At 44.1% G+C, this 21,013-nt stretch overlaps 1 protein-coding gene and 2 non-coding genes across 3 annotated transcripts; 1 reads left to right on the top strand and 2 right to left on the bottom strand.

The window, feature by feature from the left end:
* Positions 1-391: 391 nt before the first annotated feature.
* MS4A10 (membrane spanning 4-domains A10) lies at positions 392-17,605 on the bottom strand. Its single transcript, XM_038765335.1, has 7 exons — positions 17,393-17,605; positions 15,589-15,708; positions 13,247-13,303; positions 9,639-9,764; positions 4,525-4,638; positions 523-691; positions 392-468 (listed from the first exon to the last, which is right to left on the bottom strand). The coding sequence occupies exons 1-7, from the start codon at positions 17,603-17,605 to the stop codon at positions 392-394; spliced, it is 876 nt and encodes a 291-aa protein (XP_038621263.1).
* Positions 14,385-14,522, top strand: LOC119944395. The gene has a single exon (XR_005455877.1). It is a non-coding gene; the product is annotated as a small nucleolar RNA SNORA7 (small nucleolar RNA).
* A 307-nt stretch (positions 17,606-17,912) lies between the features above and the next one.
* On the bottom strand, positions 17,913-18,050 carry LOC119944244. The gene has a single exon (XR_005455741.1). It is a non-coding gene; the product is annotated as a small nucleolar RNA SNORA7 (small nucleolar RNA).
* Positions 18,051-21,013: the final 2,963 nt, after the last annotated feature.

The following is a 21,013-nucleotide window of genomic DNA, read 5'->3' as shown; positions in this document are numbered from 1 at the left end:
GAGATTGTAAGAGTCTTGTAAGAGTCTTGAAGGAATAATCAATCCATCAGTGGTATTTCTGGAGCACTAACTGTGCGCAGAGCACTGCAGAGAAGCAGCGTGGCCCAGTGGAAAGAGCCCGGGCTTTGGAGTCAGAGGTCATGGGTTCAAATCCCGGCTCTGCCAATTGTCAGCTGTGTGACTTTGGGCAAGTCACTTGACTTCTCTGTGCCTCATCTGTAAAATGGGGATTAAGACTGTGAGCTCTCGTGGGACAACCTGATCACCTTGTATCCCGCCAGAGCTTAGAACAGTGCTTTGCACATAGTAAGCACTTAACAAATACCATTATTATTATTACTAAGCACTGGGGAAAGCACCATGCCATTGGTAGACCTTATCCTTGACCTTCCTATTTCGTTTTGAACTCCGTATGAGAATTCAGCAAATCACTCAGAGGCGACATCCCAGCAACAATGGCTTGTCCCCCTAGGATGGGTGGGATTCTTGAGGTGGAGTCTCAGAGTCTGACTCCTTGAATACCCTCATGCACACGAGTTTCTGGCAAGGGAGGGCTGTCGGGGGTACAGGCTCCATCGTTGATGTCCCTCCCTTCCTGCCCGAACACTTCTTCATAAGACGGCGGAGGGTCTACACGTCTTGTGGTGTCCTCAGCGGGTGTCTCCCCAGCGTTTACAAAGGAAGTTTCCAACTGGAAGAAGAAAAAGAAGATGTGAGTTGTCGTAACGATGACCTACTCAACTTCATCCTCCTCCTAAACGTCATCTCACCCTCCATCACTACTTCCTTTTTTTTTTTTCTGATGGCATTTGTTAAGTGCTTACTATGTGCAAAGCACTGTTCTAAGCGCTGGGGGGGATACAAAGTGATCAAGTTGTCCCACGTGGGGCTCGCAGTGTTAATCCCCATTTTTACAGATGAGGTAAGTGAGGCTCAGAGAAGTTAAGTGACTTACCCAAGGTCACACAGCAGACATGTGGTGGAGCCGGGATTCGAACCCACAACCTCTGACTCCAAAGCCTGGGCTCTTTCCACTGAGCCTCTATTTATTTATTTATTTCATCATCATCAATCGTATTTATTGAGCGCTTACTATGTGCAGAGCACATAAATAAATAAATATTTATTTATTTATTTTACTTGTACATATCTATTCTATTTATTTTATTTTGTTAGTATGTTTGGTTTTGTTCTCTGTCTCCCTCTTTTAGACTGTGAGCCCACTGTTGGGTAGGGACTGTCTCTATATGTTGCCAACTTGTACTTCCCAAGCGCTTAGTACAGTGCTCTGCACACAGTAAGCGCTCAATAAATACGATTGATGATGATGATGATGATGATTCTTCCCCCATCACACACAACCACGATCTTTTCTATTGCCAGAGAAGCGGCGTACATAACATACGCCTGAGAGTCAGAGGACCTGGGTTCTCATCCTGACTCTGCCACTGTGTGACCTTGAACAAATAATTTAGCTTCTCTGAGTCTCAGTTTCCTCACCTGTAAAATGGAGATGTAATATCTGTTCTCTTTCTCTTTTAGTTCTGTGAGCCCCATGTGGGACAGGGGCTGTGTCCGATCTGATTATATATAGCAGCGTGGCTCAGTGGGAAGAGCATGGGCCTAGGGGTCAGAGGTCTTGGATTCTAATCCCGGCTCCGCCACTTGTCTGCTGTGTGATTTTGGGCAAGTCGCTTAACTTCTCTGTGGCTCAGTTACCTCAACTGTAAAATGGGGAGTAAGACTGTGAGCCACCCGTGGGACAACCTGATCACCTTGTAACCTCCCCAGTGCTTAGAACAGTGCTTTGCACATAGTAAGTGCTTAATAAATGCCATTATTATTATTATTATCACCTGTAAAAAGGGGATTAAGACTGGGAGAGCCACATGGGACAACCTGATCACCTTGCATGCCCCCCAGTGCTTAGAACAGTGCTTGGCACATAGTAAGCGCTTAACAAATACCATCATTATTATTACTGTCCTTGGCTCATAGTAAGGATTGAACAAATACCATTATCATCTTCATCATCATCATTTACTCTCTGCACCTTCAGAGCCTTATTGAAGGCTCCTCTCCTCCAAGAGGCTTTCCCTGATTAAACCCTTATTTCTTTTTCTCCCACTCTCTTCTGCATCACCCTCGCACTTGGATTTGCTCCCTCAGCCCCACAACACTTATGTGCATATCTGTAATTTATTTATTTATATTAATGTCCGCCTCTCCTCGAGATTGTAGGCTTCTTATGGGCAGAAAAGGTATCCACCAACTCTGTTATATTGTATTCTCCCAAGAGCCTCCTGTTTCTCCCCAGTCTGATCACTTCACTCTTCTGCCTGGATCATTTTTCTACGAAAACATTCAGGACATAATAATAATAATTATAAAAATAATAATAATAGCATTTGGTAAGAGCTTACTATGTGCCGAGCACCGTTCTAAGCGCTGGGTTAGATACAAAATAATCAGGTTGTCCCACGTGGGGCTCACAGTCTTAATCCCCATTTTACAGATAAGGATACTGAAGCACAGAGAAGTTAAGTGGCTTGCCCAAGGTCACACAGCAGACAAGCGGCGAAGCAGGGATTAGAGAAGCAGTGTGGCTCAGTGGAAAGAGCCCGGGCTTTGGAGTCAGAGGTCATGGGTTCAAATACTGCTCTGCCAATTGTCGGCTGTGTGACTTTGGGCAAGTCACTTCACTTCTCTGGGCCTCAGTTCCCTCATCTGTAAAAATGGGGATGAAGACTGTCCGTGGGACAACCTGATCACCTTGTAACCTCCCCAGTGCTTAGAATAGTGCTTTGCACATAGTAAGTGCTTAATAAATGCCATTATTATTATTATTAGAACCCAAGTCCTCTGAATTCCAAGCCCGTGCTCTTTCCACCAAGCCACGCTGCTTCCAACCTGTCACCCCACTCCTCAGAAAGCTCCAGTGATTGCCCATCTACCTCCACATCAAACCAAAACTCCTCACCGTTGGCTTTAAAATACTCCACCACCTTGCCCCCTCCGGTGACTGGCACATTGTAAGCACTTAAGAAATATCACAATTATTACCTCACCTCGCTACTCTCTTCCTATAATGCAGCCCACACACTTTGCTCTGCTAATGCTAACCATCTCACTATGTCTCCATCTCGCCTATCTCGTCGCCGACCCCTCGCCCACATCAATCAATCAATCAATCAATCAATCAATCGTATTTATTGAGCACTTACTGTGTGCAGAGCACTGTACTAAGCTCTTGGGAAGTACAAGTTGGCAACATATAGAGACAGTCCCTAACCAACAGTGGGCTGGAAAGCCCTCCCTCCTCAAATCCGACAACTAATGACTCTCCCTCCCTTCAAAGCCTTCCTGAAGGCCCATCTCCTCCAAGACGCCTTCCCAGACTAAGCCCCTCCATTCCTCTTCTCCCACTCCCTTCTGCTTCTCCCCGATTTGCTCCCTTTGTTCTTCCCCCATCCCAGCCTCACAGCACTTGTGTGCATACCTGTAACTTTTTATTTATATTGCTGTCTGTCTCCCCGCCTTCTAGACTGTAAGCTCGCTGTGGGCAGGGAATGTGTCTGTTTGTTCTTGTAGTGTACTCTCCCAAGCCCTTAGTACAGTGCTCTGCACACGGTAAGTGCTCAATAAATGCAATTGAATGAATAAATGAAGAGCTTAGTAGAGTGCTCTGAACCCAGAAAGTGCTTATTATTGATTTATTGAGTAATCCATAATAATAATAATAATGGCATTTATTAAGCACTTACTATGTGCAAAGCACTGTTCTAAGCACTGGGGAGGCTACAAGGTAATCAGGTTGTCCCACGGGAGGCTCACAGTCTTAATCCCCATTTTACAGATGAGGTAACTGAGGCACAGAGAAGTGAAGTGACTCCTGCTACTATAATAATAATGATGACATTTATTAAGCACTTACTATGTGCAAAGCACTGTTCTAAGCAGTAGGGAGGTTACAAGGTGATCAGGTTGTCCCACGGGGGGCTCATAGTCTTAATCCCCATTTTACAGATGAGGTAACTGAGGCACAGAGAAGTAAAGTGACTCTTCTGCTACTATAATAATAACAATAATGATGACATTTATTAAGCACTTACTATGTGCAAAGCACTGTTCTAAGTGCTGGGGAGGTTACAAGGTGATCAGGTTTTCCCACGGGGGGCTCACAGTTTTAATCCCCATTTTACAGATGAGGGAACTGAGGCACAGAGGAGTGAAGTGACTAGCCCAAAGTCACACAGCTGACAACTGGCAGGATTTGGAGGGGGCTCAGTCTGTGTGACTTGCCCAAAGTCACACAGCTGACACTTGGCGGAGCCAGGATTTGAACCCCTGACCTTCGACTCCAAAGCCCGGGCTCTTTCCACTGAGCCACACTGTTTCCCGGCATGCTTTGCCAAAAACCCACTGAGCACCTCCTCTGACAACTTTCCTGAGCACCGCTTACCCTCCCGGTTCACAATCTATGATGTGAACTGGGTTTTCATTCCATGGGAAGGGGACACTTACATCATCAGATGAGTGGTTCTTGATTGTGCATGAGAAAATGACCATTGAGATTGCTGGCATGATTTCCAGAGCTGAGAAGATCATCAGGATTATCTCAAGCTGCTGAACATGTAACTGTGGAAGATAAAAAAAGATTTGCCTCAAACCACGAAAAAAGCAGACATCTAAGTCAAGGGAGGGAATAATCCAGGGTCCCATCTATGAGAAAATAATAATAATAATGGCATTTATTAAGTGCTTACTATGTGCAAAGCACTGTTCTAAGCGCTGGGGAGGTTACAAGGTGATCAGGTTGTCCCAAGGGGGGCTCACAAACTTAATCTCCATTTTACGGATGAGGGAACTGAGGCCCAGAGAAGTGAAGTGACTTACCCCAAGTCACACAGCTAATTGGCAGGATTTGAACCCATGACCTCTGACTCCAAAGCCCGTGCTCTTTCCACTGAGCCACACTGCTTCCCTATAGGTGGTTCTAGAATAGAATAGGTAGTTTCCTCTTCGGAGTGAAATTGGCTCTCCCCGGTGACTAGGATGCTTACCATTCATTCATTCATTCATTCAATCGTATTTATTGAACGCTTACTGTGTGCAGAGCACTGTACTAAGCGCTTGGGAAGTCCAAGTTGGCAACATATAGGGACGGTCCCTACCCAACAGTGGACTCACAGTCTAGAAGGTTACCAAGCTTTGACTCTTTCGCCCAGTGGTAATTTAGGGTGCTGAGGCAGTGTGGCCTAGTGGAAAGAGCAAAGGCCTGAGGGTCAGAGGGCCTGGGTTCTAATCCCAGTTCCATCACTGGTCTGCTGTGTGACCCTGGACAAGTCACTTAACTCCTCTGTGCCTCAGTTTCCTCACCTGTCAAATGGGGATTCAATACCTGCTGTCCCTCCTGCTTAGACTGTGTGCCCCGGGTGGGACGGGGATTGTGTCCAATCTGATTATTTTGTATCTACCCCAGTGCTTAGAACAGTGCTTGACACGCAGTTAGTGCTAAACAAATACCATGCTTATTTATTATTATTTATTCTTGAGGGTATTGATTTCTAATCTAAAAAAGGGAGCCAGATTTGGAAAACTATGGATATACACACCAGAACGACTCAGAAGATAGGTTTTTCTGGAGAGAATGTGCCCACAGGGTCGCTATGAATTGGAATTGACTCGATGGCACATGAAAAAGATATATTCTATATATTCTATTTATGTTATTAATGATGGGTATATACCTATAATTCTATTTATTTATATTGATGCTATTGATGTCTTTTTACTAGTTTACTTGTTTTGATGTCTGTCTCCCCCCTTCTAGACTGTGAGCCCACTGAGGGTAGGGATTGTCTCTACTTGTTGCTGATTTTTACTTTCCAAGCGCTTAGTACAGTGCTCTGCACGCAGTAAGTGCTCAATAAATACGATTGAATGAATGAATGAACATGTGGAGGGAGTATTGCCTAGTGGGAAGAACATGAACCTGAGAGTTGGAGGACCTGGGTTCGAATCCCAGTTCTGTCATTTGCTTTCTGTGTGACCTTGGGCAAGTCACTAAAGTTCTCTGTGCCTCAGTTTCCTCTTGTGTAAAATGGGGATTCAATGGAGATTCTCGCTCCCTCTTAAGAGAGTGAGAACGCTGTGGGACACGGGCTCTTCCTGACCTGATTATCTTGTATCTACCCTAGTGCTTATTACAGTGCTTGACTCCTAGTAAGCACTTAACCAATGCCACTATTTATTAGTATTACATTTATTTATAATATACATTTATTATTAATACTAACATCATTAAGCATGGAACTGGGAGTCATTCTCCATCTGTAAAATGGGGACTAAGATACCCATATTTTACACGTTTTTTAAATTGTGTTTTTTAAACACTTACTAGGTTTTGAGGATTTGAGGTAGATACGAGATCATCAGTTCAGCCCCAGTTCCTGTCCCACATATGGGACTCACAGTCTGAGGAAGAGTGAACAGGCATTGGACTGAATCTTCATTTTACAGTCAGGTATTGAAACTGAGGCGTGGAGAAATGAAGTGACTTACCCAAGGTCACACAGGAACCAAGTGACTGAGCCAGGAGTAGTATGCAGGTCCTCTGGTTATTCATTCATTCAATCATATTTATTGAGCGCTTACTGTGTGCAGAGCACTGTACTAAGTGCTTGGGAAAGTGCAAAATAACAATAAACAGACACATACCCTGCCCACAATCAGCTTACAGCCTAGAGACGAGCTTACAGTCTAGATGATGGTGATGTTAAGTGCTTACTATGTGCCAAGCACTGTTCAAGCATTGATAGATACAAGGTAATCAGGTTGTCCCACATGGAGCTCACAGTCTCAATCCCCATTTTACAGATGAGGTAACTGAGGCCCAGAGAAGTGAAGTGACCTGACCAAAGTCACACAGCTGACACTTGGGGGAGCCGGGATTAGAAACCATGACCGAGTAATCTAGAGACTGTGTACTAGGCCTGTGCTTTTTCCACTAAGCTTTGCTGCTTTCATTAAATTGTGAGTCCAATCAATCAATCAATCAATCAATCGTATTTATTGAGCGCTTACTGTGTGCAGAGCACTGTACTAAGCGCTTGCGAAGTACAAGTTGGCAACATATAGAGACAGTCCCTACCCAACAGTGGGCTCCCAGTCTAGAAGGGGGAGACAGAGAACAAAACCAAACATATTAACAAAATAAAATAAATGGAATAGAATAGATATGTACAAGTAAAATAATGAGGGACAGGGTCTATCTCCAGTCTGATTGTAAACTCCCTGTGAGCAGGGATTACGTCTACTTTATCACACTGTGCTTTCTCAAGTGCTTAATACCATACTCTATAAATGGGAAGTGCTCAGTGAATACTATTGATTGATTAATTGATTGTTTTGTGTCTACTTGAGTGCTTAGCACAGTGCTTGACACAAGAAATGGCTTAGTAAATACCGTTAATTGTTTTGTGTCTCAGGACAGTTCATCATTATCTCACCACGTTGGTAGTGGGGAGTAAATTGAGGAAGTATAAGATATTATCCTCTATTTATTTATTTTACTTGTACATATCTATTCTATTTATTTTATTTTGTTAATATGTCTTGTTTTGTTCTCTGTCTCCCCCTTCTAGACTGTGAGCCCACTGTTGGGTAGGGACTGACTCTATATGTTGCCAACTTGGACTTCCCAAGCGCTTAGTACAGTGCTCTGCATACAGTAAGCACTCAATAAATACGATTGATTGATGATTGATTGATTGATTATCCCTGCCCCGCAACAGCTGATCATCTAACGGACAAGGAAAGTCAAAAGAAAACTTGACAACATAAGCCATTTTTAAAAGAGTGGGAGGAAAAAAACCCAAAATAACTATGTACATAAATAAATAAAGTAGTAGAGTCAAACTTTTGAGGACGTGGGCCTTGAAGCATATGGTTATAGCTAGAACAATGAGAGGGAAAATAAACAACTATGTACATAAATAAATTAAGTAATAGAGTCAAACTTTAGAGGACATGAGCCTTGAAGCATATGGGTATGGTCAGAACAGTGCTTGGCACATAGTAACCACCATCCCTATTAACTATGCATTCAGCGTGGCTCGGTGGAAAGAGCCCGGGCTTTGGAGTCAGAGGTCATGTGTTCGAATCCCAGCTCCGCCACATGTCTGCTGTGTGACCTTGGGCAAGTCCCTTAGCTTCTCAGAGCCTCAGTTCCCTCATCTGTAAAATGGGGATTAAGACTGTGAGCCCCACGTGGGACAATCTGATCACCTTGTATGCCCCAAGCGCTTAGAACAGTGCTTTGCACATAGTAAGCACTTAACAAATGCCATTATTATTATTCACTTTGTGCTTGGCATCGTCCTAAGTGCTGGTTAGTAACTGAATAATTAGGTCAGACAATTTCTGTGCCCCCAGGACTCATAATCTAAATATATCCATACATCTATTTATTTAATATTAATGTCTGTCTCCCCACTCTAGATTGAATCCAAGCACTTAGTACACTGCTTTGCACACAGTAAGCACTCAATAAGTACGATTGAATGAATGAATGAAAGATTGTAAGCTTGTAGGCAGGGAATGTGTGTACCAACCCTGTTAAATTGTACTCTCCCAAGTGCTTAGTAGGGTGCTTTGCATATAGTGATGGCATTTATTAAGCGCTTACTATGTGCAAAGCACTGTTCTAAGTGCTGGGGAGGTTACAAGGTGATCAGGTTGTCCCACGTGGGGCTCACAGTCTTAATCCCCATTTTACAGATGAGGTAGCTGAGGCACAGAGAAGTTAAGTGACTTGCCCAAAGTCACACATATAGTAAGTGTTCAATAAATATGATTGATTGACAGCACCTCCCCTCATAATAATAATAATAATAATAATAATAATAATAATAATAATGATGGCATTTATTAAGTGCTTACTATGTGCAAAGCAGTGTTCTAAGCGCTGGGGAGGCTACAAGGTGATCAGGTTGTCCCACTGGGGGCTCACAGTCTTAATCCCCATTTTACAGATGAAGGAACTGAGGCACAGGGAAGTTAAGTGACTTACTCAAAGTCACACAGCTGACAGTTGGCAGAGCCGGGATTTGAACCCATGACCTCTGACTCCAAAGCCCGTACACATTCCACTGAGCTACTGATTTTCCAAAATCAGTAGCCTGTGAGAAAAAGCTTTTTCTGGAAACCCTGGGGTGAAGGAGCCTCATTTTTTAGGCAGAGATTGTGTCTACCTAAGCGTGGCTTAGTGGAAAGAGCCCGGGCTTGGGAGCCAGAGGACGTGGGTTCTAATCCTGACTCTTCCACTTGTCTGCTGTGTGACTTTGGGCATGCCACTTAATGTTTCTGTGCCTCAGTTACCTCATCTGTCAAATGGGGAATAAGACTGTGAGCCCCACGTGGGACAACCTGATGACCTTGTTTCTACCCCAGCGCTTAGATCAGTGATTGGCATATAATAAGTGCTGAACAAATACCATTATTATTATTATTATTCTGTCATACTCTCCCAAATTCTCATACAGTGCTCTGCCCTCAGTACGTGCTCAGTAAATACCGGGGTTTGAAAGGCCCCTAGGGTGGGCAATGATTAGTTCTGAAGGAGCCTTGATACTCACTATGTAAAAGGGATACAGAGTCCATAGAGGAAATGTGTTCTCCAGAAATAGGTCCTTAATTAATACAAAGACTCCAGACAGGGCACAGAAGATGCTAAAAATGTTCATCACCAAGCAAAAAAGTTTCTGAAAGAAAAATAATAATTTTATCGAACAGCCATTTATTTAGTGAACGCCTAGAAAAGTACAAGACTCTTGGGTAAATACCATCTGATTTGGGAAAAACAAATTCTAGGTTAATCAAATTGTGGATAAAGTATGGGTCTGGGGGTTAGAGGACTTGGGTTCTCATCCCGGCTCAGCCTCTGGTTTGCTGTGTGACCTTGGGTAAGTCATTTCCTTTCCTTGTGCTGCAGTTACCTCATTTGTAAAATGGGGATTAAGACTATGTGCCCCCTCTGAGCTCTAGACTGTATGCTTGTTGTGGGAAGGGAAATTATAATAATATTTATGGTATTTGTTAAGCACTTACTATGTTCCAGGCACTGTACTAAGCGCTGGACTTGCTAACTCTGTTATACTGTATTTTCCCAAGTGCTTAGTATAGTGCTCTGCACATAGTAAGCACTTAATAAATATCATTGATTGACTGATTAATGTGGGACATGGCCTGTGTCCAACCTGATTAGCTTGTATTTACCCCAGTGCTTAGTACAGTGCCTGGTGCATTCTAAACACTTAACAAATACCATAAAAAAAGTCTTCTGTGAATGGCCCTGGTAAATGGAGAGAAATCAATAGATCATATCTCCAACTATGACTTCTCTCAACTCATTAATTCTAGACTGTGAGCCCGTTGTTGGGTAGGGACCACCTCTATATGTTGCCAACTTGTACTTCCCAAGCGCTTAGTACAGTGCTCTGCACACACTTAGTGCTCAATAAATATGATTGAATGAATGAATGAATGAATGAAAGAATTACAGCTTCTTCAGAGCACACTAAAAGCAAACCGTGTGACATATATGCAGCTAAAACCCTAATAGTACAAACTAAAGAAAGAACCTCATTTTAATAGAAAACAAGGGCTCTGTTGTATTAATGTGACCACAAATTTATCTTGGGTAAGAATATACCCTACTTCTAACTGATATTTTTCTTCTTTTATTAAATCCTCATTATCTCAAAGTTTTACCTGTAGTGACATTTTGAGTCATCTTGAATCAAATCTTGGAAGGTTTCTTAAGGTCCCACTGAAGACCAATACCATAAATACATTCAGTTTTGGATCCCTTATGTGACTTTCATTATATTACCTTACTTTATGTTCAATGCTGCTGTAAATATCTGTAACTTGTTTATATATTTGTTTATTTATATCTATTAATGTCTGTCTCCCCCTCTAGACTGCGAGCTCATTGTGGGCAGACGATGTGTCTGTTTGTTGTTATTCGTTCAATCATTCAATCACATTTATTGAGTGCTTACAGTGTGCAGAGCACTGTAATAATAATGATGGGATTTATTAAGCACTTACTATGTGCAAAGCACTGTTCTAAGTGCTGGGGAGGTTACAAGGTAATCAGGTTGTCCCACAGGGGGCTCACAGTCTTAATCCCCATTTTACAGATGAGGGAACTGAGGCTCAGAGAAGTTAAGTGATTTGCCCAAGGTCACACAGCAGACATGTGGTGGAGCCGGGATTCGAACCCATGACCTCTGACTCCTAAGTGCTTGGGAAGTACAAATTTGCGACATATAGAAATGGTCCCTACCCAACAAGGGGCTCACAGTCTAGAAGGGGGAAGACAGACATAAAAACAAAACAAGTAGATAGGTGTCAATACCATCAGAATAAATAGAAGTATAGCTATATACACATCATTAATAAAATAAATATACTAAATATGTACAAATAAAATAGAGTAATAAATCTGTACAAATATATACAAGTGCTGTGGGGAGGGGAAAGGGGTAGGGCAGGGAGGTGATGTGGAGGAGGAGAGGAAAAAGGGGGCTCAGTGTGGGAAGGCCTCCTGGAGGAGGTGAGCTCTCAGTAGGGCTTTGAAGGGAGGAAGAGAGCTAGTTTGGTGGATATGTGGAGGGAGGGCATTCCAGGCCAGAGGAAGGACATGGGCCAGGGGTCGATGGTGGGATAGGTGAGAACGAGGCCCAGTGAGGAGGTTAGCGGCGGCAGAGGAGCGGAGGGTGCGGGCTGGGCTGGAGAAGGTGAGAAGGGAGGAGAGGTAGGAGGGGGCGAGGGGATGGGCAGCCTTGAAGCCAAGAGTGAGGAGTTTTGCTTGATTTGAAGGTTGACAGGCAACCACTGGAGATTTTTGAGGAGGGGAGTCACATGCCCAGAGCGTTTCTGTACAGAGATAATCCGGGCAGCAACGTGAAGTGTAGACTGAAGCGGGGAGAGACGGGAGGATGGAAGATCAGAGAGGAGGCTGATGCAGTAATCCAGTTGGGACAGAATGAACCAGCAAGGTAGCGGTTTGGATGGAGACGAAAGGGTGGATCTTGGTGATGTTGCGGAGGGGCAGGTTTTGGTGATGGATTGGATGTGTGGGGTGAACGAGAGAGCGGAGTCAAGGATTCATTCAGTCATTCAATCGTATTTATTGAGCGCTTACTGTGTGCAGAGCACACCAAGGATGACACCAAGGTTGTGGGCTTGTGAGACGGGAAGGATGGTAGTGCTGTCTACAGTGATGGGAAAGTCAGGGAGAGGACAGGGTCTGGGAGGGAAGATAAGGAGCTCAGTCTCGGACATGTTGAGTTTCAGGTGGTGGACAGATGTTCAGATGGAGATGTCCTGAAGGCAGGAGGAACTACAAGCCTGGAGAGAGGGAGAGGGAGCAGGGGAGGAGATGTAGATTTGGGTGTCATCAGCGTAGAGATGATAGTTGAAGCCGTGGGAGAGAATGAGGTCACCAAGGGAGTGTCGATAGAGAACAGAAGGGGGCCAAGAACTGACCCTTGAGGAATCCCTATGGTAAGGGAATGGGAAGGGGATGAGGAGCCCACAAAGGAGACTGAGAATGAATACTGTACATAATACGGTGCTCTGCACACAGAAAGCATTCAATAAATATGACCAAGTGAATGAACAAAAGATGAACATTTTGTCCAGAGGCAGCTTACTAGAGAATTTGAAATTTTCCTTTCTGGCCATTGGGCTCTTGGGAGGTTCCACTTAGGAAACAATCTACTCCCTTGTGGAAGTGGGAGAGGATTTCCTCACTATTAACAATAATAATAATTATGGCATTTGTTAAGCACTTATTCTGCAGTCCTGTGGGCTTGTTCTCAGGCTGCTTCAGCTTGGCTTAGTGGCAAGAGCCCGGGCTTGAGAGTCAGAGGTCATGGGTTCTAATCCCCGCTCCACCACTTGTCAGCTGTGTGATTTTGGGCAAGTCACTTAACTTCTCTGTGCCTCAGTTACCTCATATGGAAAATGGGGATTAAGACTGAGAGCCCTACATGGGACAACCTGGTAACCTTGTATCTATCCTAGTGCTTAGAACAGTGCTTGGCACATAGTAAGCGCTTAACAAATACCATTCTTTTTTTTTCCAGCCCAACATTCCCTTCCCTTTAATCGACCCATTTTGCATTGTCAATAGCACTCAAGTCTTAGAGAGGATGAAAGCGAGCCAACTTACCAGAACCAGGTTGGGAATTTTCTCTACCATCACTGAAAAGCCTCCAGAAAGGAAATACTGCACAGAAAATTAGAACATAGAGAGGAAGTTGTAATCTCCTGAAACTGGATGCCCTTTAGAGGAAACTGCCTAAGCCCAGGAATGGGAGGCAGAGGACCTGGGTTCGAATCTTCCCCCTGCCATTTGCCTGCTCTGTGACCTTGGGTAAGACATTGCAGTTCTGACAGTTTCCTTATTGGTGAAATGGGGATTTTTTCCCCCTTCCTTAGATTGTGAGCTCCATGGAGAACAGGGATTGTGCCCAATCTGATTATCTTCTATATCCCCCAACGTTTAGTTCTATGTTTGGCATATGGTAGGCACTTATCAAATATTAATAAAATAATAATAATAATAATGATGTGATGGTATTTGTTATGCACTTACTATGTGCCGAGCACTGTTTTAAGCACTGGGGTTGATACGACGTCATCAGGTTGTCCCATATGGGGCTCACGGTCTTAATCCCCATTTTACAGATGAGATAACTGAGGCACAGAGAAGTTAACTGACTTGTCCAAAGTCACGAAGCTGAAAAGTGGCATAACCGGGATTAGAACCCACGTCCTCTGATTCTCAAGCCCGTGCTCTTGCTACTAAGCCATGCTGCTTCTCGAATTATTATTATTATTATTAATGATGAGGGGCAGAGTGGTTCCCTTCCCTCACCAGCCCAGGCTAGCAGAGGAATACATACAGGGAAAAGGAATGAACTGAGGAAGAGTCACTGGTTTGGTCTCTCGTAAGCTTCCGCTGGTCCCAGTTTCCTCTGCAGTCTACTTTACCAGCCCCCCCAGCTTGGTCAGAGGGTAGAGGGGCCATTTCGGTGCAATTATCTCTTAGACTCTCCTGTTGGATGCCGGGCGCCTGGGGATTGTAGGCTGCTCAAGCTACGGGGTAGGGGAACTTGCACTGGAACCGGAAGAGTCATCGATTTTTCTGGCCATCACTTCTCGACCGTGAGCCCACTGTTGGGTAGGGACCGTCTCTATATGTTGCCAACTTGGACTTCCCAAGCGCTTAGTCCAGTGCTCTGCATACAGTAAGCGCTCAATAAATACGATTGAATGAATGAATGAATGAGTGCTACTGAATGCCACCCCTCTCAGGGTCGCTCCTGGAGAGTTTCCAGTCCTCTACCGGTCTCGACTACGGGAGGGAGAGTCAAGCTGAGGCCTACCCATTCTATTCCTAGCTCGGGCAGTGGTTAGCAAGTGGAAGGCAATCTGCTACAAGTCAAAACTCACTTGTGCTGGGCAGCTGTGGGATGGGAGAGAGTCGAGGGCAGAGACTCGAGTTTACTGAGCAGAAGGAGGCAATGGTCAACCACTTCCGTATTTTTGCCAAGAAAACTCTATGGATACGCTACCAGAACGATTGCAGATGGAGGTGGGGCGTTCTGAGAATGATGTGTCCATCGCGTCCCTATGGGTCGGACGTGACTTGATGGCATAATAATAATAATAGCACTTATTAAGCGCTTAATCTGTGCAAAACACTGTTCTAAGCGCTGAGGAGGTTACAATGCGATCAGGTTGTCCCATGGGCGGCTCACAGTCTTAATCCCCATTTTACAGATGAGGTAACTGAGGCATAGAGAAGTGAAGTGACCTGCCCAAAGTCACACAGCCGACAACTTGCGGAGCTGGGATTTGAACCCATGACCTCCGACTCCAAAGCCCGTGCTCTTTTCCACTGAGCCACGCTGCTTCTCAGCCACGCTGCTTCTCTGACAAGACAAGACAAGACTGAGTGCAAAGCACTGTACTAAACCCTTCAAAATGCATACTGCTTGCCCTCAAGGAGCTTGAAGTCTACAGTTGGATTATTGCAGGCTTCCAACCAGATTTCTCTCCCGGGATGATGACTCTGATGGCACACATTCAAGTAAAGTCCCTAGTTGAGACAGTCCTCAGTGAAGTAGTGTAGCCGAGTGGTAACAGCATGGGAGTCAGAGATCATGGGTTCTAATCCTGATTCTATCACTTGTCTGTTGTGTGACCTTGGGCAAGTCACTTAACTTCTCTGTGCCTCAGTTACCTCACCTGTAAAATGGGGATTAAGACTGCGAGCCCCATGTGGGACAACCTGATTATACTATATCTATTTCAGTGCTTAGAACAGTGCTTGGCACATAGTAAGCGCTTAACAAATACCATCATTACTATTACTATTAGAGCTCCACCACCTTCTCTCAGGCTGCCTTGGGGGATTGCTCTAGTGAGGAGCCTGGCCAACCCCAGTTCTTTCGTGATCACCCGAATCCCAGTGGAATTTATTTAAAACTAATTGCTTTTACTCACCGAGAGGCCTCCCCAGATTGGATACCAAGATTTCAGAGCTACCAGGTGGAAATTCTGGGAGATAGCCAACAGCCAGATTCCAACAGAAAAATGAATTATTGCACTCAGGATGTGGAAGATCTGTGGAGAAAACATGGAGCAGTGAGCAAAGGGAGACAATTTCAGATTTGCAGACAGATATCTAGGGGACCTGTGTAACACATTCTGGCATCTTCTGCAGTGTAAAAGAAGCCAGAATTTCAAGCATGTTACATAAAGATGAGATGTTACCTATAATACCATCTTTCCTCACAGTCAAATTAAAGATCAGGTCCAAGAACCATTATTACTATCCCAAATAAGGGGGTGTTGAATTTTCCATTCTCTGTCTGGCTTGCTAACATTGATTACCATACTGAGATAAGGGATTGCCTCACAGATTTGTATTTGTCCTCTTCTGCCCCACATTCAACAATTCCACTCCCTTCCCTTAGTCATTCCCAAGTTCCCTCTACTGCTCCTCTTAAAAATGCAGAAAGCAATTTGCACTTGGACTTGCACAAAGTATCAGAGTTGCTGTGTGACCGCGGGCAAGTCACTTCACTTTTCTGTGCCTCAGTTACCTCATCTGTAAAATGGGGATTAAGACTGCAAACCCTATATGGGGCAGGGACTGGGTCCAACCTGATAATCTTGTATCTACCTCAGTTTAGAACAGAGCTTAACACATAGTAAGCACTTAACAAATACCATCATTATTATTATTTTTATAATTTCATAGAATCGTGGAATACGGAAAGACTCTGGAAAGTTCACAAAATCTAAACCTGAAGCAAAATGCTTCTGCCTTCAGGTGGGATCAGACATCTGAGAAAAATAATAATAATAATAATAATAATAATGGCATTTGTTAAGCGCTTACTATGTGCAAAGCACTGTTCTAAGCACTGGGGGGGTGGGGATACAAGGTGATCAGGTTGTCCCATGTGGAGCGCACAGACTTAATCTCCACTTTACAGATGAGATAACTGAGGCACAGAGAAGTTAAGTGACTTTCCCAAAGTCACACAGCTGACAATTGGCAGAGCAGGGATTTGAACCTATGACCTCTGACTCCAAAGCCTGTGCTCTTTCCACTGAGCCACACTGCTTCTCCAAACTCTCTAAAAAGAGAATCTAAACTCTGTTTGAGGATATCCACAGCCTTGTCAGTAATCGATCAATCAATCAATCAATGGTATTTATTGAGTGCTTACTTAGTGAAGAGCACTGTACTAGCTGCTTGGGAAAGTACAACATAGTTGACAGACACTTCCCCTGAACAAAAAGAATTTGCAGTCTGCACGGGGAGATAGAATCAATCAATCGTATTTATTGAGCGCTTACTATGTGCAGAGCACTGTAGTAAGAAGTTATTATGATAAATAAACTCTAGATATATACATAAATTATGGCTCTATTCCAATATTAAATGACCCTACTGACAGAAATCTTTTTCCTGCTAACTAACTTAAATCCACCCTACTGCAGTTTAAATCCATTTCCCCCTTCTGTTCTCCAGTGAGGATTATATTTAAGCTTTATCAACTTCCCTTACCTAGTGCATTTTTAGGTGTCATTCCCATCATTTTGTCTAAAATATAACTAAACCTTAATTAGTGAAAATACAAATAAAACAATGAAACAACTGGGAGATTTGTTTACGCTTCTTCCCCTCCTACGTCACCTTTATAAGTTTCCCACGCGAGCCCCTTTCCCCTCAACCTGGCCTCCCTCAGAGCATAAATGTGCATTATTATGGAGTCAAGGGTCAGGGGGAACTCACACTCATCCCCATCTGTTTGGAAAATCTTCTCTTCGGATTTCCAGATGGCACGTTGTCTCCAGGCTGGATTCCCAGGGCTGTGACCTGCTCGCTTCCGAAAGGCGCTGTCCACACGGGTTGGGAGGGAGGGGTGTACTCCACTTGATCTCTACAGGCGTCATCGACTGTCGGGGCAGGATTGTCCGGATCTGTGCGATTGTCCTCATTTGTCATGGCTGTTGGGATGAAGATCCTGAAGTGGAAGACCAGAGAAGAGCGACTGACAATGGGAGATGTGAGTGTTTATCGAAACCGTCTTTGTCTTAGGCTGTCCGGTCGTCTCTGACTCGTAGTGACTCTATGGATGCGTCTCTCCCGGGACGCTCCACCTCCATCTGCAAATGTTCTGGTAGTGGATCCACAGAGTTTTCTTGGTAAAAATACGGAAGTAGTTTACCATTGCTTCCTTCCGCGCAGGAAACTTGACTTTCCGCCCTCGACTCTCTCCCACGTCGCCGCTGCCCAGTGCACGTGAGTTTTGATTTGTAGCAGATTGCCTTCCACTTGCTAGCCACTGCCCAAGCTAGGAATGGAATGGGTAGGCCTCTGCTTGACTCTCCCTCTTGTAGCCAAGTCTGGTAGAGTACTGGAAACGCTCCAGGTGCCATGCTGAGAGGAATGTCGGAATTTACGCGCCGCTAAATAACATGCCCTGGTTGGCCCAAAGCATCCCAACTCAGAGCGTCCTGGTCCAGGGTGGCCCAGTCCATTGTGGACTGGGAACTTTTCATGGAGGGAGAGGCGAGGACTGTGAAGCAATGCTCGTCTCCTCGGCTCTGTGATGTGGTGAGCTTACTATTCTAGGAGTAGTGTAGGGAAGGGCAGGGAAATAAAAGAATGGAATTGCTTTGCCAAAAGGAAAAGGTGACAGACTGTGAAAAATAGTGATGGCTGGCTTCAAGTGTTTTCCGTTGCATTTGACGCTTAGTACAGTGCTCTGCACACAGTAAGCGCTCAATAAATACGATTGATGATTTGACATGGCTGAGTGGGGGCTCCGATCTTATTGTGATCTTACTGTGGGGAGTTTAAGCATTTCGGGTAAATTAAATTAAATTAAGAAGCAGCGTGGCTTAGTGGGTACAGCATGGCACCGGGAGTCAGAAGAACCTGGGTTCTAATCCCGACTCCGCCACATGTCTGCTGTGTGACCTTGGGCAAGTCATTTCACTTCTCTAGGCCTCAGTTACCTCATCTGTAAAATGGGGATTAAGACTGTGAGCCCCATGGGGGACAGGGACGGTGTCTAACCTGCTTAACTTGTATGTACCCAGTGCTTAGAACAGTGCTTGGCATATCATCATCATCATCATCATCAATCGTATTTATTGAGCGCTTACTAAGTGCAGAGCACTGTACTAAGCACTTGGGAAGTACAAATTGGCAACATATAGAGACAGTCCCTACCCAACAGTGGGCTCACAGTCTAAAAGGGGGAGACAGAGAACAAAACCAAACATACTAACAAAATAAAATAAATAGAATAGATATGTACAAAAAAAATAAATAAATAGAGTAAAAAATATGTACAAACATATATACAGTAAGCACTTAACAAGTACCATAATTAATTAATTAATGTATCCATGAGGGAGAGATGAGAGTAAGGATGTTGAGTGAGAAAGTAAGTTCTACTCAAGGACAGGGACAGGGATGGTAAGAAATCACTTTTAGGGAGAGCACAGAGAGGTCCCATTAGAGAAGCAGGGGAAGCAGCGTGGCTCAGTGGAAAGAGCCCGGGATTGGGAGTCAGAGGTCATGGGTTCTAATCCCGGCTCTGCCGCTTGTAAACTGTGTGGCTTTGGGCATGTCACTTCACTTCTCTGGGCCTCAGTTCCCTCATCTGTAAAATGGGGATTAAGACTGTGAGCCCCACATGGGACAACCTGATCATTTTGTATCCTCCCCAGTGCTTAGAACAGTGCTTTGCACATAGTAAGCACTTAAAAATGCCATTATTATTATTATGATTATTATTAGAGAACAGCATTCTTTTTTATGGTATTTGTTAAGCAGTTACTATATGCCAAACGCTGTACTAAGCACCAGGGTAGATACAAGTTAATCAGGTTGGACACTGTCCCTGTCCCACACAGGACTCACAATCCTAATCCCCATTCTATGGATGAAGTAACTGAGGCATAGAGAAGCTAAGTGACATGCCAAAGGTCACATAGCAGACAATTAGCGGAGTCGAGATTAGAATCCAAGTCTTTTTGACGCCTGTGCTCTATCCATTAAGCCACACTGCATTCCACAGGAGTATTCTTCTCCTGGGGACCCAGTGAACTTTGTAATTATAAATTGGAATCAGAATCCACCATTCCTGGGGGAGAAGTATTCCTAGATTCCAAGGAAGAGGAACCCAGTTTTCTCCTGAAGCTGCTCTCAGAGTGAATGTCATCACCACGTCTTTAATTCACAGTAATTTCAATGCTCTCTCTGCTCCCTAGAAGTACCTGTGGTAATAATAATAATAATAATGATAACGGCATTTGTTAAGTGCTTACTATGTGTAAAGCACTGTTCTAAGCGCTGGAGTTGATACAAGGTAATCAGGTTGTCCCAAGTGGGGCTCACAGTCTTAATCCCCATTTTTCAGAAGAGGGAACTGAGGCCCAGAGAAGTGAAATGACTTGCCCAAAGTTACACAGCTGACAAGTGGCAGAGCAGGGATTAGAACCCATGACCTCTGTCTTTCAAGCCCGTGCTCTTTCCACTGAGCCACGCTGTGACAATTAACCTCGGAAGTCATACTTTTCTGTCCGTCATAACTCAATTATACTGATGAGAATTTGCCCTTTGCTCCTTTACTTCTATGTTTAGCCTTTGCAAAGTTCCATTCGTAGGCTGAAGTCAATTTCTAGCAATTACTAAACTAAGATGAAGAGATAAAAGACTAGAGAAACTGTCACTGGACTTGAAAAATAACAAGAAGATATATATTGCAGTAAGAGGGACTGAGGTTAGCATTTCTTATAGGTAAGCCCTAGATTGGTTTTCTAATTTGAAAGAGCCTGGGCTTTGGAGTCAGAGGTTATGGGTTCAAATCCCTGCTCCGTCACTTGTCAGCTGTGTGACTTTGGGCAAGTCACTTCACTTCTCTGGGCCTCAGTTAATTCACCTGTAAAATGGGTATTAAGACTGTGAGCCCCCCGTGGGACATCCTGATCACCTTGTAACCTCCCCAGTGCTTAGAACAGTGCTTTGCACATAGTAAGTGCTTAATAAATGCTATTATTATTATTATGTGGCTCAATAATCTGACTGGTGAAAGGGGGATAAAATGAGACATTCCAACCCCTCCCAAACTTCCCCCGAAAATATGTCTAAAAGCAGTCTTTTGTTTTCAAAGATGCTGCTGCTGATCATGAGATTTTATTCAGGAATGCGAATGTGATCGATAATCCATGCCACAGTGTTTACCTGTGGAGATAGTTCTTTGTTGATCAAACAGTCAATCGTATTTTTTGAGCGCTTACTGTGTATAGAGCACCTTACTAAGCACATGGGAGAGTACAGTACAACCGGTAGACATGTTCCCTGCCCACAAGTTCATAAACTTAGTTTGCAATCTGCAGG

Source organism: Tachyglossus aculeatus, chromosome 22, assembly GCF_015852505.1.
Source record: "Tachyglossus aculeatus isolate mTacAcu1 chromosome 22, mTacAcu1.pri, whole genome shotgun sequence".
Classification (NCBI taxonomy): Eukaryota; Metazoa; Chordata; class Mammalia; order Monotremata; family Tachyglossidae; genus Tachyglossus; species Tachyglossus aculeatus.
This window is presented reverse-complemented; position numbering and strand designations above follow the sequence as displayed.

What these genes read in the sequence shown, in the direction of transcription:
- MS4A10 (XM_038765335.1), bottom strand. Translation starts at nt 17,605, where the DNA reads ATGACAAATGAGGACAATCGCACAGATCCGGACAATCCTGCCCCGACA. An exon ending in CCAAACAGATGGGGATGAGT is followed by an intron (nt 15,709 to 17,392) that starts GTGAGTTCCCCC and finishes TTTTCTCCACAG; the next exon opens with ATCTTCCACATCCTGAGTGC. An exon ending in AGAACCACTCATCTGATGAT is followed by an intron (nt 692 to 4,524) that starts GTAAGTGTCCCC and finishes TTCTTCTTCCAG; the next exon opens with TTGGAAACTTCCTTTGTAAA.